This window comes from Marmota monax, unplaced genomic scaffold, assembly GCF_021218885.2.
Source record: "Marmota monax isolate L192 unplaced genomic scaffold, Marmota_monax_Labrador192_F-V1.1 WCK01_AAM20220418_F8-fsc00025, whole genome shotgun sequence".
Taxonomy (NCBI): Eukaryota; Metazoa; Chordata; class Mammalia; order Rodentia; family Sciuridae; genus Marmota; species Marmota monax.
Window position 1 is genome coordinate 3,198,292 of NW_026691950.1, and position 17,357 is coordinate 3,215,648.

Below are 17,357 nucleotides of genomic sequence, written 5' to 3' on the forward strand. Positions count from 1 at the left end.
TGTATGTATGGAATACAGATTGTGAGTTTATAGTAGGGTTCTGGAGCCAGGTTATATGACTGGGGAGAAAGGATCATAACTGTTTCTTTCCCACTCTGCATTCAATGACATCAGGTTGAGCTTGAATTCAGCCATGATGGGAATAATCATACCACTAGGATTGACAATAGCTATACATTAGGGATCCCTCATGCCCCATGAGAAAGGCTGTTAACCACTTAGCAGAACACCATTGGTCCTCGGTCATCTCTCAGGATGGCCTGGTCACAAGTTGTATATCCCTTTTCTGAAATGTTTAGGACCAGAGTGTTCAGATTTTGGAGTATTTGCATATATATAATGATATATCTTGGTGTTGAGACCCAAGTCTAAGCATGGAATTCATTCATGTTTCATGTATATCTTATCCATATAGCCTGAATGTGATTTTGTGTAATATTTTTAGTGCACCTGCATTTGGCTGCCACCCATCTCATGAGGTCAGGTATTGGAATGTTCTCTTGTGTTGTGTTGGCTTGCAACAAATTTTGGATTTGAGATCATTTCAGATTGTTTGGATTTTTTGGATGAGGGATGCTTAACTTGTACAGAGTATTTCTAAAATATAATCAAGGACTTCTTTAAACATAGTGTTATAAAAGTGACACAATTGCCTTTCAAATCTTTCCCCTTTAGTCATCTGCCTAGTCTTTTGGTTAATGAAGTTTACCTGTGAGTACGAGGTCCTGTTGTTTGTAGGTTGGTTTTTTATTTGTATGGTTTGTAAAAAATCTTCTTCTTGTTTTTTCTTTAATCTCACTGGGGTAGTTCAGTGTTACACTGTGTTCTTTTACTTCTTTTTAACACTGGCAATGGGCCTCCTCCCTCATGGATGAGGACATTGTTTGTGGAGGTGGAGGTAACAGGAGCCAGGGGCCAAGGCTAGCCACACTCCTGGGAATCCAAGATGGCAGCTGCTCATCTGTCAGCACAGACACCTCACCGCTGGGTCTAGGGGCCCCGTGATGGATGGCATGGGCTGGGATCACCTCCTGCTGTCTTCATCACAACCCAGCCAAAAGAACAGATTTCCTGCCATAGAACATTATTTGGAAGTTGAAGGAGGCAGAGGGTGATAAATAGGGCAATGTTTTGTTGTGGAAATGGCTAGCAGTCTAAATGAGGCATCTCATCTTCCTTCCTTCTCTCCCTCTCTACCCTCCATTACTGGATATGTATTTTTATTTTATAGGAGATCCAGTTGTATGTAGAATCATCCAAGCTAGATTCTTTGGATACTTGTAGTGGTTTTTTTTTTTTTTTTTTAAACACAGATAAAAACCTTGTGGCATTACAAAATTATTATTAGTTTACCCTCCTGGCACTGAGGAGTGAATGGATGATGAGTGTGCAGATGTTCTGATACCTTTCTGGATTTGGGGGATCATTTCTTATTCAATATGTTGAGGAAAAGGTACTTTGGAGAGAGAAAGTGGCATGGGCAGGGAGAGTCAGGTTTTAATTTGCAGTTCGCCCAGTAATAGGGACAGACCTGTTTAGGCAGCATAGCCTACTGGCTAGGAGTGTGGGCAAAAGCCAGACTACCCAGCCGATTATCCTGGCTCTGCTACCTGCTAGCCACCGGAAATTGGGCAAATTACCTAATGGTCTGCATTTCCATTTCTTTATCTCAGAAACAGGGACAATAATACTTTTTTATACCAGGGCTCCTGGTGGCCCACTGAGCTCCTTTGTGTGAATTTGAATAAGACCTCTCCTGGGTGGACTTAGTTCAGACAGAGGTTTTACCTGAATTAGGAAAACTGGACTCTTCCTTCAGAAGGGTCTGGGTGGCTTGGCCAAGGGAACTCAGCCCAGGTTTATTACTGACTTGTCCCCAGCTGGCTGCCCCTGTCCAGGGCACAACCTGTGCAATCAGCCATGGTAGCTCTGATCACCACGCAGGGCACCAAGGAGTCAATGAGTTGATTAAGGTTCAATAAAAGATACTGTTACTATTATCACCATCAGTTCACCGTGAGAGGCTAGAGTGGAAGAGGGTTCAGAGGATCCTTGTGCAGAGCGATCTCAGAGAATGAAGCAATTTGCAGGAAGCCTTTGGTTATTAGAATAGTGGCTGGAACCCAGTTCTTTTTTTCTTTATTTTTTAATATTTATTTTTTTGTTTTAGTTGACACAGTTTCTTTATTCGTTTTTATGTGGTGCTGAGGATTGAACCCAGGGCCTCACATATGCTAGGTGAGCGCTCTACCATTGAGCCACAACCCCAGCCCTGGAACCCAGGTTTTTTGACTCTTGGCCCGTCTCCACATGCTGAGTAGGTGTCCCTGGAAAATTATTTGATTCAAACAGAAGAACTATTGATGGCCCTCCTAGAGACATTCAGATGATGAACTCTCAGAAGCCAGTATGGTGGCTTTTGTTTTTTCCTAAAATCAAATAGTCCATTGATTATCTTTGTCCAGTATTCAGATGTTCACTTTAAAATATATTATACATGAAGGGATTCCAATAGAATAGAGGAAGGGGACTGAGAGGGAGGGAAGAGGCAAGGCATGGGGAACCAAGGGGGATGGGAGGACACATAGATGTATTAGTAGATAATTTAAAGCAATTTGGGAAAGTTATGATATTTTTTCATAAAATATGTAACCCTATACCTTTTACACGCTGAGGTGCTCAAAAATGGTTTCATCTTTGTTTTGGCCTTTGAATTCTAAGCTTTGATTCTGTGATTCAAAGGATGTCACTTTGTGAAAATATTTGCATTGTAAGGATGCAGATGTTGCTTTTGCAAAGAATTAAATACTAAGTACATGCAGAATGCCGGTGAGTTCAGAAAGAAAAGAGTTATCTAAAATACATCTCATTATAAAAAAATAAGATAAAATAAACTCTGCAGTAGGCATGTGTGGATCACAGCCACCAGGTTAATAGAGGATGCTGCATGCAGTTTGATTATGGTTTGTCCACTCCAAAACTTGTGTTGAAGCTTAATTCCTCAAGGCAACCATGTTGGGGAATGTGGCCTTGTGGGACGTGTTTGGGTCATGGGAGTGAAGCCCTAAGGAATAGATGGCCTTCTAGTGGTAGTGAGTTCTTATTCTTCTGGGACTGGATTAGTTCCCTTGACAGCCAGTTGTTACAAAGCAAGAGTACCCCTTATTTTTGTCTCTTCTGGGTACTCACTTGTCCCTCCACTTTCTGCCATGAGTTGAAGCCAGAAGTCAAACACATGTTGGCACTTGGTCCTGGATTTCCTAGCCTTCAGGAGCACAAGCTACATAAATGTCCTTATTAATGACCCAGTCTCTGGTATTGTGCTATAGAACAGAAAATGGACAAATACGGTGGATGTGTACTTGTGCTGTATTAGAACTAAGACCTTTTAAAAGTGACATTTGCTACTGCGAAGTTTTTTTCTGAGCAATTCCAAATGGAAGACATCTTTAGTTACTAAAAATGAGGTTGAGCCACTGAAGAGGTTTAGCTTCCATATTCCCAGTACACTTTAAATTGCAAATGATAACACAAGTTGCTATGGTTTGTATGTGGTTTATGCCCCAATTCATGCTGGACTTTACTCCCCATTTTGAGGTATTAATTCAATTATGGTGATTAGAATTGGGGCCTTTGGAGATAGTTAGGATTCAATAAGGTCATTAGGTTGGGGCCTTCATGATTGAAAACTGGTGACTTTATAAGAAGAAGGAGAAAGAGTTCAGATATTCCTGTGCTTTCATAAAGAAAAGAGTTCTTTATTTGTGTGAATGCACACACACAAACACACACACTCACATACTTGCATGCTCCCTGACCCTTGTCATGTGATTCACTGTGCTGCCTCAGGACTCTGCCAGAAGGATGGCCAACACCAGATTTCACCCCTCAACCTTGCATCTCCAGAACCAAGAGCCAAAACAAACCTTTTCCTTATAGAGTAACCTGCCTCAGGCATTTTGTTATAGTAATTAAAAATAGTCTAATATAAAAATGTGGAAAATCACATAAAGCTAATACATAGGTTGGTTAAGTATCGAAGGTGAATAGTCTTGCACTGACTACCCAAATAGAGAAATAGTATTTTCTACCCTAGAAGCACTTCTTGTCCTCATTCACAATGATCATACCTTCCCTCTTTCCCCTAAGTCACTCTCCCCATTTTCTGTTGGTCACATGCCTGCTTTTTCTTTAGTGCCAAAGTCCAACTTTATTTTTATTTTTTTGTTTTAAAAAGGCTGTTTAAAATTTCATCATCTTATCTTTATACTGGGTATTTTGCCATGTTTTATTTTCGTTTGGTAATCTAATAACGTGTTTGGGTGAAATCTAGTAGTTTTCTAACTTGACTTTGATGCCTTTTTCAATGCTCAATGTGGTGATGTACAGCAGTTTTGTGGTTACTTTGAATTCTTAGCTGAAAATTATTCAGTTTTTAGAATATCAAATAGTGAAATTGATCACTTCTTCAGACAGCTCTACACCATTTCCAGGACTGTGTGTACTTGGCAGAGCATCTAGTTCTAGTTCATTGCCCAAAAATCGGGAAGCTGAGGGGTTGACCCTTCTGCCTTTCCATCCCCAGCACTAACATCATGTCGATTTGATGACTGGCCACCGCCAATTCTGTGTAGTGAGCAAGTGACAGAGCAAGTTGAACATAAATATGGGGACCCAGAGTGAGCCTGCAAATGACTGTCATCCAAAGAAATATGAAAATACACTCCTAGAAATTAAGGAGGAAGCACTGATGTGGTTGTTGACCTGAATACTTTCTCTGGGCTATTGAATCACTTTCAGCCCTAGCTCCTAAACAACGTCGTATTATGAATATTTTGAAACATTCCAAATGAAGGGAGGAAGGAAAAAAAGAAAAGAAAGAAGGAAGGTTTGGTTTAAAGAAACCCATATACCCACCACCTACTTTCAACCATTAGCATATTCTCTATTTGCTTCCCACTCACGCACATTCCTAATACTTTGAGTCAACCATTTGAACGAACTTGAGATGTCAGACAGCTTTCTCTCTAAATGTTTTACTATGTATCTCCAAAGCATGAGACCGTTCTCCCACATCGCCACCACGCCATTATCACTGTTCATAAAGTGAACAGTAATATCGGGTGGCCAGTATGTATTCATAGCAACCCAGATGTCATCGGTAATGGTTCTTTCCTACTAGGATCTCATGAAGGAAGATGCTTTGCAATTTGTTATGATCTCTCTCTCTTTTTTAACGTAGTAACTTTTCCCCTTTTCTTCATGATATTGACTTTTCAAAGTCCAGTTTTGTTACAAAATGTGTCACTTTTTATATTTGCATGATTGTCTCTCTGTGGTCAGTGTGTATAGGTGGCTGTCACATGGGCCTCACTGTTTAGTTCTGTGCTCAGCATTCACAAACCCAGCTTCGTTTTTGATGTGACAATTTTTCCTCAGCTGCCCTCTCTTTCTCCTAAGCAGTATTTATGAAAAAGACAAAAAAAAAAAAAAAACAAAAAAAAAACTGGAAGCCACCTGATTTTAGACATTTCAGCTAGGGATTTTCTTCTTAAAGGTGAAACAAACAAAAAACAAACAAAAAAACCCCACGCAATAGAACTACCATTTTTACACACTAAGTACTAAATGTGCTACCAAATGGCTTCTACTCTGACACCCTTGGAAAACAGACTTCTATAATCAGCTTGCTGACAGGTGATGGAGGCGCGGTGTTGTGGTTTAGATATGAAGTGTCCCCCAAAGACTCATGTGTTGAAAACTTGTTCCTCAGTATAGCAGGTGGGGCTTTGGGGAAGTGATTTGATCTTGAGGGTTCTGGTTAATCCACTGGTAGATTAATATTTTTGATGGCATTATGGGAGGTGGTGGAAATTTTAGGAGGAAAGGCCTAGTCAGAGGAAGTAGACCACTGGGGAGGTGTATTTCTGGAAGGGTATTTCTTGTCCCTCATGACTTCTACATGCTCTGTCTCAGTTCCTGGCTGCTATGAGGTGAGAAGCTTGCCTCTGTCACACCCTCTTGCCATGACTTTCTGCCTTATGCAATTATGTCAGCTGACCATGGTGTGAAAACTCTGAAACCATGAGACAAAACTAATCTTTGCTCCTCTAAGTTGTTCTTCTCAGATATTTGTCACAGCGATGAGAAGCTAACTAACACACTTGCACTAGGGTCCTATTATAGAGACAGAAAAAAAGGATAGACTTAAAATATGGAGAGACAATACTGCTGTTCTGGGTCATTTGTGCCTCTGTGATGTTGGGAGGGGTATGGTTGAACAGGTTGGATTAGCGGACAGATGTCAAGACTATTGTGCTCAGGTCTGCTTAATTCAAAGATTTTATACTTCGCTGTGCTGAGGACTAGATAACAGTTGCACGACAGATTTGCCAAAATTAACTCAGAACGAAAATATTTATTTAAGGAGCAACATGACACCGGGGTATAAATAACAGGCTAAACACATCTCCGCTTCTGGAAACAAAGACTCCTGCTTAGCCCTCAGCACTCTGCTGGCCCCTCATCCTTCTGGATTCTTCATTCTCTTTGCTCTTGAATCAGTTGCGAAGGCATTTGGTTGTGTTGGGGCTCATTGTGAGTGTTGCCTGTCTTTCTCTGTGGTTCTGCCTTTTTGTAAGACCAGGGCAGCTTGAGGATGTGCAGACACAGTCACACCAACACCACGCACATATCCCCGGACTGACCCATTTTCCATGTCTAGATTAATACAATGGCTGGATCCGAGGATGGAACGCTCCCAGGGTGCCCTTGAACATCCGCTGTATTCCTAATTAGATTTTTTTTTTTTGGTCTGTCAATCTGTGGCTATAAACAGCACCTTCTGGTTTTCTGATGACATGATGAAAATATAAATGGATTCTGCAGATTGCATTTTATTATCCTCAATATTAAGCACTCAGAGCTGGTGCTAGAAATAATTGTGGGCTGATAATGTTGATGAAATAACCCCAGGCCTGGGCTTCTGTGCCGTTTCCTTGCCAACCCAAACTGAAGAGCTATAAGGAGCTATTGTTGTTAAAGAAAGTGTAGCGATGTAATTGCCACCAGAGGAGGAAGAGTCAGGCCTGCAGGTGCCATGTGGTGGGGCGTGAAGCGCTGGCCTGCATGAGGGAGTGCAACACCCTCACTGCTGGCCAGCTGCATTGTGACCTTGGGCAAGTCACTTAATTTGTAGGATATTATTTTTCTTACCTGTAAAATAGAGGGGGTGGCACATAACCTGGACTTTTTTCTGATGTACAAAAGTGAAACATAGGGATCTATAGAAAGATCCCTGAATGCTATGTGGGTGGTGGCTTGTTAAAGGCCCCACAGATGGCCACTGCAGTTGTCTTGCTAATAGATAATAGAGGCTTGAACTAGTGACACAGTGTAGAGACCTAAAATAGATTGTGGAGAGAAAGCACTGCTCTTCTGGTGATTTGAATGCGTCTCTGTGTTGTTCCGGGGACGGAGATGATAATACCATTCATTGCTGTGGAGAAGCCCAAAGGTGGAGCAGGTTGGACTAGGGGACAGACAGACATTTTGTATTGATCACGTTCAGTGTGAAGTATTTATTAGGAACCTAGGAGGAGATGTGGAGTGAGATACTGAATGTTTGATTGTGGACTTGAGGTTTGAGTTCCATGTGTTAAAATTGTGTTATCCTTATATAGGAGAGAGAGAAAGCTGAGGGACTGGATGGGATTGTCCAGGGGAGGGTGTGTGTGTGTGTGTGTGTGTGTGTGTGTGTGTGTGTGTTAGAGAGAGAAATGAAGAGGAGAAAAGGCCATTTTACCTTTTTTTTTTTTTAATGGTTAGAAAGGGAATGAGATAGAGTCTGTAATGCAGTGGGAAAAGAAGTATTTGTTTAATGAGGCAGAACAAGAACTAGGAGTGTTGGAGGGGTGAAGCCTGGGAGAGGCAAGTGATCCCCAAAGGAAGGAGTGGTTGATTCCTGTTGCTGAGACATTATGATCAAATGAGAAAAATGTCTTCCGAGTTAGATTTCATGAAGAGAAGAGGGGAACTAATAAGGTCAGGCCTCCTTTGAGATCAGGGAGGAAAGAATGGAAAAGAGGATTAGAAAAAGAGAAACCAAGATCTCTAGCAATTTGGTCATTGTTGCCAATAATGACAATGAAATGTATTGATCTCTAACTGTGAGTCAGAGACTGTGGTGATGGTCTTATGCACATTGATTCATTTGTTCTTCACGCAAACCACGGAGGTAGGTACTATTATCTACTATTATCGTACCTTCAGTGGGTCTGGGGAAACCAAGGCTTAGCACAACAGGGAAAGCAAGGCTTACTACAAGACCACTGACCTACCTGAGAGGATTTAACTTGTGCAGCTGGAGCTGTAAGTTCAACTCAAGTCTAACTCTTGACTTTTTGAGATTTTTTTCCCTTGAACTAAATGAAGACAGCTTGCGGGTGACCAGGTTGTGAGGCTAGGGTAATGGAAACTGGATACTCATGTAGGAGATTTGGGCTGTGAAAGGAAAGAGAAAAACAGGATGGTGGTTGAAGAGCTGGACTGAATTAGGTTTTTTTTAGGAAAAGAGGGAACTTATTATGCTACTGGCAGAAAGATGAAGGATGCTGTGGGCAGAGAAAGGCATGGGGAGGGATAGGATCCCAGCCCTGACAGGGGAAGCCAGTGTGGACAGAGAACAGATATTTCTTCCATGTGAGCTGGCAGGAAAAAATGGAAAGGTAGGTGTGGCCATGGTATGCTGAGGGGTGTGGGGTGGGGTGGGGACTGAGGTGGCGGTCCTGAAGGAAAACTGGACCAGGTGGTCTCTGTTCTATTGTGATTCCAACAGTGAGGGTAGATGGGGGTGCAGGGGAGTCCACCAGGATGTCATTAAGAGAAATAAGCAAAATGTCCCTCTAGAATAATCCCTTCAGGAGTTGGAAGCTATGGGGAATGGGGAAATAATTACTAAAGAATCCTCCCTTAATACCATCTTCTGGGGTATCTCTTGCTCTAGGTTCAAGTACAAGCCAGAGTCTTGGCATTAATTGTGTAATTATTTTTAAATATAAAATATTGTAAGCACAAAGTCCTTCCCTGTGATGTGGTGCCCCCTCGGGCACATCTGATCCATCGCTCTCCCCTTCCTGCCTACAGGACCCTGCGCTCAGCCCTTACAACTTTTGGTCTTCGTTTGAAGAAACCATCAGCCAGATGCCTGGAGTGTCTACACCATCTCCTCCTTTTTCCTTCAAAACCAACTCAAATGCCAACCTCCTAAAGGCCTTCTTTGTCTTAGGCAGAGGGAGCTTATTCTTTGGCTTTCCCGTAGTCTTTTCCTTAGATACTTCATAGAATGATGCTTAAGAGCATGGATTAAATTCATGCCCTGCTATTTACTAGCTTTGTGCCCTTGAGCAAATTACCCAACCTCTCTGAACCTAGCTTTTTTCAACTTTAAATTGGGCATAATAATCAAACACCTTAAAGTCATTATGAGAAATAATTAATATGTTTCAGGTATATACAGGAGACATATGGTAGATATTCTAGGAATGTGAGTATCTGTCATTCTGCTCCTTCTTTGGTCATGCAATTTATTCATTCCTTTCTTCTTGCTCTTGATTCTTTCTGTCCACATTTGTCTTCCAACAGTTTACTGTATTATCATGTTTCTTCTGTCCCTTGGTTGTGATGCCTACTGAGTAGGGTCTAAATCCTGCAGTTTGGCTCTCACTCGTGCCTTTTATAGGCCTGGAATGAAATAGGTATTCAGTAAATTGATTGGTTGGTTGAAAATTCTTGCTTAAGGGAGTATAACTCATGGTTGTTTCCAAAGTGCTTCTGTAGAATTTTGATTTGATTTTTCTAGCAATCCTCCAGGGGGTTTATTTATCAGAAAATGTGAAAAATAAGACCAATTCTATGCTGCTTTATTTTACATTATAGGTATCAAAATATGCAGAGTTCTTCTTGTTAATTAAGTCAAGTAGGATCAGAAGAGAAGTAAGCATAATGATCTGCAAATAATCTCAGTGAATTAAGGAGGTGTGACTTTTTTCATTAACAGTTTGTAGGAGGAAATCACAGCCTTCTGAAAAATGTACTTGGTTTTACACAATTTATGGAAAATAGTCTTTCAAAAGTTGTCAAAATCTACTCAATAAATCCCAGAAACTTAGGTGACTGAAACAGGAGGATCACAAGTTTGAGGCAAGACTGAGCATCTTAGCGAGACCCTGTCTCAAAAAGAAAGAAAGAAAGAAAGAAAAATTTAAAATGGGGGGGGGCAGTGGCTGGAGCTGTGGTTCAGTGATGGAGTGCCCCTGGGTAGAATCCTCAATATGTTTAAAAAAAAAAATCTACTAAGTCTTATATTTGGTTTCTGTTGCTTTACTCTAGGGAGCATTATTTTGTCACCCAACAATCTCCTCCCAAGTTCATTATCCTAGGGTTATTTATTTAAAATGCTCTTCAGACCTGCAGTTTGTTAGTGGATTGTGGTTCGTCTATCAGATTTCTTTCAAAAAACAACAAAAGATTAATGAAAATATTTCCAAAATGCCATTGATATAAATGGTGACGATCAGGCTTAGAAGCTGATTCTTGGCAGCCTTTGACTCTTCCTGGTGATTACATAATAACAATGGTAACATAGTAATTAGCAGAGTGTAGCATTGTGATGTACAACGTGTTATATTTTAAACACATCATAAAAATGTTTCCATGAGGTTGTGTGGTTTTCTTCATTAGACTGGCTTTTTAAAGTCCTCCATATTTCAGTTATTTGAATGGAATAAACAGATTGCGGGATATGGACAGACTCAGGGACAGAATTACCTTTGAGCTCTATAAAAAGGAAATTGGATACAGATGAGCTTCCTCAATAATCGCTCTCATAAAACCGGGTGATGACACATTATAATGTCTTTCGCTTCTGCCTTTTTGGTTTAATTGCTAAGGAAGATGAAAGTTTTTCTTTGAAAACCATCAAGATTTTGGTAAATTAGCCATTCATCAGCTATTTTTTTAAATCTGCTTGTTCCTCCAATAAAATGTTTTGGTTAGTAATTAAAATGAATTAATCCTAAGCCATCAAGCAGGAAAAATCAGATGTTGGGCTTTCCTGAAAGGGACACAGGCATAGCTGATGACATATGTGTCCTCATAAGTACTTTTGAAGATCCTCTTGCATGACAAGATGTGTATACGCCTACTTTTAAGATGGTGGTGGTGTCCAATAGCTTTTATCCATGCATTCCTAATAGTGTCTGTGTGTGTGTGCGCGCGTGTGTGTGTGTGCGTGTGTGCTTGTTTGTTTTTATGTTGTTGGGGAACTCTACTACAAGTGAGGTGGGGAGATATTGGGGGGGTCTCAAGTGGACTGGTGGCTTGATCTAACTTTGTAGGGTTACCCTAGCTCCCGGGCTGAGGTCAAAGGGAGGCACAGTTGGGAAGCAGAGAGAGCAATTAAGAGACTGGGTGTCAGGTGACAGTGGTTTGGGGAAAGCAGAGGTGGAGGCAGAGAGGAGCAGCCAGGTTCTGCCTAAGTTCTGAAAGAAGAATCAACAGAATTTGTTGATGATGAGTGTCAAAGAGATGGATCAGCACAACTTTCAGATTTGGGTCTGAACAGCTCTAAGGATGGAGTTTCAGGGATGAGCTGACTAGATGGACAAGGAGCATCGGAGAGGGAGAGCAGGATTTGGGGAGATGATAGGGTGCTCTTGGTGTTCATGCAGCTTCTCCTCTGCTGGCCCCTCAGAGGTTCTGCACCTGGGCTCTCTTCCTGGCCACCCCTCACCTCAGGTTCTGTTCAAGAGTTCTGCTAAGACTCCCATCATGCCCTTGATCTTTGGAGAGGGGTGACAAGATGATGGCTTGGCCAGTTCCTTGACTGAAAGGTTATTGAGAGTCCTCAGTCAGTGGGCATCCAGGTGGGAGGGTGAGGGAAGATTTGGGCCCTCACTTTTCACTTCCCCTGCAAATGGACTGTTGGAAATGGTGATTGACTCTTGGCAGTTATTTTGCTGTTACTAGCAACGACTTCTGCTATCATTAAACAAACAGCAATTAGCAGTCTTTACAGTTAGAATATATAATGTGTGATATTGTAAACACATTATAAAGATGTTGTTGAGAAGGGTTGTTGAGACACAACTTCCAAAATCCTGATACCAATGGAAGGCCCCTACTTTGTGAGTCTGAACCGTTGACTTTGATTAGTGTCATATTTTTAGTCAATTTTCATGGCTATAATGAAATACCCAGGGTGGGCTAACATTATAAAGAAAATAGGTTTATCTCCAAGTTTTAGATGCTGAACATCTAAGCAGCATGGCACAGGCTCTGGTGAGGGCTCCTCCTTGGCTGCATCACCTACCTCATGGTAGTGGCAATGTCAGGAGCACATGCAGGAGTGAAAGGTTGCATCACAAAAGAGGAAGCCAGGGAGAGACTGGGGGTCCCCTAAACCCTTCCAAGGAGGTACACCCAGTGACCTAATGGCCTTGCATTAGTCAGCTTTTTCACTGCAGGACTAGAAGACCTGACCAGAACAATTGTAGAGGAGGAAAAGTTTATTTGGGGGCTCATAGTCTCAGAGGTCTCAGTTCACAGATCACTGGCTCCATTCTTCAGGACTCGAGGTGAGGCTGAAAAGAATGGTGGAAGAGTGTGGTAGAGGGAAGTAGCTTACATGATGGTCAGGAAGGAGAGAGAGAGAGAGAGAGAGAGAGAGAACACGCACACACGCAAAAGAGAGTCCACTCTCCAGATATAAAATATATATCCCAATGTCACGACCCCAGGGACTCACCTCCTCCAGCCACACCCTACCTGCCTTCAGTTACCACTCAGTTAATCCCATCAGGGGATTAATTCACTGATTAGGTTAAGGTTCCCATATCCTGATCCTTTCTCCTCTAAACCTTCTTGCATGGTTTCACACGTGAGCTTTTGGGGAACACCTCACATCCAAACCATAACAGTCTTCCTCTGGATCCTACCTTTTCCATTTCCCAGTACTGATCCCCTAAGGATTATTCCACCCCCAATTGACAAAAGAAACTTCGAGAGGCCTCATGTCTTACAGGGCCCATCGCTTTCCATTACCATCACTCTGGGGTCCAAGCCTCCAACACAGGAAACTGGGGGTGGGGGGCGAATAACATCTAAACCACAGCAGTATCCTGGGTTGGGCCTTGTGAGTTACTGTGCACATGAATCACATAGGAATCTTTCAGAATGCTGATTCTGATTTAGGAGTTTGTCTCTCTAGCATTCATTCTAGGTGAAGTTGCTGCTGTTGCTAAAAGTTTCAGAAACATATCACTTATTAAGTACTAACAAAGATCATAACAAAAGTACTGGTGTCTCTCTCCTAAATACTCTGGAAATAAAATACTAAGATGTTTAAAGTCTGTATTTAAAATATTACTATTTGAAAAGGCATCTTTCTTAATTTTTTTTTTATCTTGGGAAAAAGTGGTATATATACAAACTGTTAAGAATGACTTTTTTTAAAAAAATCTTTCCTCAAATAAAAATGAGAGGAGTTAATAATTTTTGAGGCATTCTATTATTATATTGGCTATTGAGCTGACCTTCTAGTAGAGTCGTAATGAAGATGTTTTATCATAGAACTTGAACTTTGGATTATAAGGAAGAATTGAGACCATTTGATTTCCTCAGGATGCTCTTGTATCAGCTCTAAGAAAAAACTTATTTTATTTGGTTTTTCTGAGAACGAAGTAATATATATTGATTGTGGAAAGTTTTAGGAAAATGTGGAAAAATTTTAAAAGCACAATAAAAATCATACACAATTCCCACCATGAAGAAATAACACATTGGAATATATTTTGCATGTGTGTGTATGTCTTATAATGTCTGGTTTTGTGGCCAAATAAAATGTATTGGGAAGTATTGTATAGAACTATATTATTTCTTCTATAAATGTTTGGTACAGTTTGCCAGGTAATTCTTCTAGTGATGATTTATTTTATGGAAAGTTTATTTCTTTCTTCAGTGCATTAACTATGGTTGTTTGTGTCAAAGAATTTATCAAATTAATCTAAGTTGGCTAATTTAATGGCAAAATTCATTTATAGTATCCTCTTTTAATATTTGTAAAATCTGTAATGATGTCATCTGTCATTCTTGAGAGTGGCAATTTATGTCTTCTTTTCTTTTGGCTATACATGTTCCCCAAATACTGTTTCAGTATCTTTCCATAGATTCTCTGTTTAAAAAAAAAATTTTTTTTTGATCACTTGGATGTTTAGAATTGTGTTACTTAGTTTAAAAATATTTGGGGATGTTCCAGAGATATTTCTGTTGTTAATTTAGAGTTTAGTTTTATTGTGGTGAGGTAACATACCTTGTATAAATGCTTTTAAGTGTATTGAGACTTGCTTTCTGGCCCAGAATTTCATTTGTCTTGATAAATGCTCATTGTGAATTTAAGAAAAACATGTGTCCAGGCAGAGTGGTGCACGCCTGAAATCCTAGTGACTCTGAAGGCCAAGGCAGAAGAATAACAAATTTAAGGCCAGCCTTAGCAACTTAGGGAGACACGGTCTCAAAACAAAAAATAAAAAGGGCTGGGGGTGCAGTCAAGGATAGAGCACCCCTGAGTTCAATCCCTAGTACCACAAGGTGGGGTGGGGGTGTGTGTATTCTGTTGGAGAGTAGAGTATTTTAGGAATGTCTATTTGGTCAATTTGATCAAAGGTATTGTTCAAGTCTTCTATACCCTTATTAATTTTCTATTTACATGTTTTATCAACTTTTGATTACAAATATTTAAATTTCTGACTCTAATTCTGAATTTGTCTGCTCTTGGCAGTGCTATTTTGGCTTGTGTATCTAGAAGCTTTTTTATTAGGTGCATGAGTATTTAGGACTGCTGTCTTCCCAGTCTACTAGCCCTGTATCATTATGAAGTGATTTTCTCTCTTATTCTTTGTTCTGAACTTTCTTTGATATGAATATGATTATTGCAGCTTTCTTGTGATCAGTGTTAGCATGATGTCTCTTATCTCACTCTTTTATTTGACGTATTTTTGTCTTTATATTTAAAGTGCATATTTGTAGGCAGCATATGGTTGGGTCTTGTTTTTCTAGCCAATTTGACAATTTCTGTCTTTTAATTTGGGGTGTTAAGACCATTATATTTAATGTGATTATTGATATGATTAGATTTAAGCCTATAATCTTTCTGTTTGTTATATTTGTGATTGTTAATATGATCAGGTTGAAATCTATAAACTATTTATTTTGTTCTATCTGTGCTATTTATTTATTGCTTTTTAAAAACTGTTAGGGGGCTGAAGATATAGCTCAGTTGGTAGAGTACTTGCCTCGTATGTACAAGGCCCTGGGTTCAATCCCTAGCACAACAAACAAACAAAAACAAACAAAAAACTGTTAGGGTATTTTTGACAGTCCCATTTTATCTCATTTATTGGCTTATTGTCTAGAATTGTTTATTTTGCTATTTTGAGGTTTCTTTGAGGTTATACAATACATACTCACCTGGTAATTGTAGGTGATCCATAAATATGTACTGAATGAACAAATGAATGAGAGTCTCCCTGGGGCCCCAGCCAAGGGTGCTGAGATCCAGAGGCACCACAGTGGCCAGCCGTCCTCTGCTGTCAGATATTTTTTCTTTTTCCAGTGTCTTTTCTCTTTCATATCAGGCTGCTTATAGTTGTTGGCTTTACTCTTCTGGTCTTATGCTAGTGTCTCAAGGTTGGGGATCTATATTCTTTCCTCCACCAACTCCCTGATGTCTTCATGCACAGAGACTTCATCCTCAGGCGGTACTTCCCATAAGCTTTCTTGAAACTGTGTGTGGGTCAGATCCCTGGATGGAAGAGGCCCTGACCTTGACTTATTATGGATGAACCCCTAAAAGTAAAACAAATCCTTACCAGGATGAACAGGATATCTAGAGAAATTCTAAATTTAACTTTAGCTGATCTAGGCAAAGATACATATGGGAAAGAAATTCAAGCCTAACAGATTTTTCCCTCTTCTTGGAATGTTATCTGATTTTTCAAGGTTATTGAATATTCTTTAAAAAAATTTGAGTTACCTGATTTAAAAAAGAAAATTCATGCTCTCTTTTTCTTTTTTTCTTTTCCAGCAAGTAACTGGCAGAAGTTTTGGTGATAAAGATTTTCGGACAGGACTAGAAAATGGAATCCTTCTCTGCGAGTAAGTATAGCCTACGTTCTATTGGTTTGATTCAAGAAGCATCCTAATACTATTCAATTTGTGAAACTTTCAGTGTTTAATTTTTAGTTTATTCACAGCTTGAATATAATTTAAAAATATATCACTAGGCTAGTCAGGAAACAAAAGTAGGTGAGGGAATCTTGGTGCACAATGGGGAGTGGTAGGGACTGCGGCAATTGCAAACTACATAGAAAGGAGAGTCCGTAGCTGGTACTCAGCTCCCACCAAATTTTGCTATGTGACAATTGGGGCCCAGGTGAATGTAAGGGTGTGGATGTTATTGTGGCAAAAGTAGTAACTTTTTCCTTCTCTTGTCAGTCCCAAACAAAAACAGCTGTGCCCAGTGAAAACTGTGTTTCTGTATATTTACAGCATCTCAAAAGCATGCAGGTCATGTTCCTCAGTGAGCCTACTTCATGGAGATATTTTTATCATATTCAACTTGTGGTATTGGCCAAGTTCAAATGTGGATAATAACTGCAGTATGAAAGTTTCATGTTTTGAAGCTAGGCTCTGTCAGAGTACTGCTATGACAGTAGAATTAAGAGGCTTCTATGATTAGGTCTGAACACAAGATAGGCTAGAGTCTTAATATTTATAAATATATATGGATATAAACTTCAAATAAAGATTTCAAAATATCAAATTTATTTAATAGATTCTATACATGATGATTTTTGTTTATTGAGATGTAATGTCCCTACAGTAAACACAGTGCTCCTAAATGTATAATCTGATGGATTTTGAAAAATATGGATGTGCATGTACCCCAGTTCCCCAATCAAGATATAAGAGGAAGTTTTCTCTCATCTTGTCTCCTTGAATCTCAGAGCCTTGGAGACAAGCACTGTTCTGATTCATTTCACCATAGCCTTTCTTTTACCTTCTCTTGAACCTTATAAATGGAATTACATAGAGTGGGTTCACATGCTGGTGGCTTTCAGAATATTGTTTGATGAAGTTGAAAAGGCATGGATCTTGGAGCCTGAAAACTAAAAGTTCAAGTCTTTACTTCACCTCTCATTTTCCCCGTAAAATAGTGTTGAAAATTTTATAGCTCTATTTCATAGGCTTTTTGTGAACTTCAACAGGAGAATGTGGATAAATGCTTTAAAAGATGGTAC

At 40.0% G+C, this 17,357-nt stretch overlaps 1 protein-coding gene across 10 annotated transcripts in view; it reads left to right on the top strand.

Moving 5' to 3' along the window:
* Limch1 (LIM and calponin homology domains 1) overlaps nt 1-17,357 on the top strand; it is a 327,240-nt gene that overhangs the window by 117,099 nt on the left and 192,784 nt on the right. For all 10 annotated transcript variants that reach the window (XM_046455207.2, XM_046455133.2, XM_046455341.2 and 7 more), the window contains exon 2: nt 16,142-16,212. In XM_046455207.2, coding sequence (XP_046311163.1) covers nt 16,142-16,212 — 71 coding nt within the window. The remainder of the gene's footprint in view (nt 1-16,141; nt 16,213-17,357) is intronic.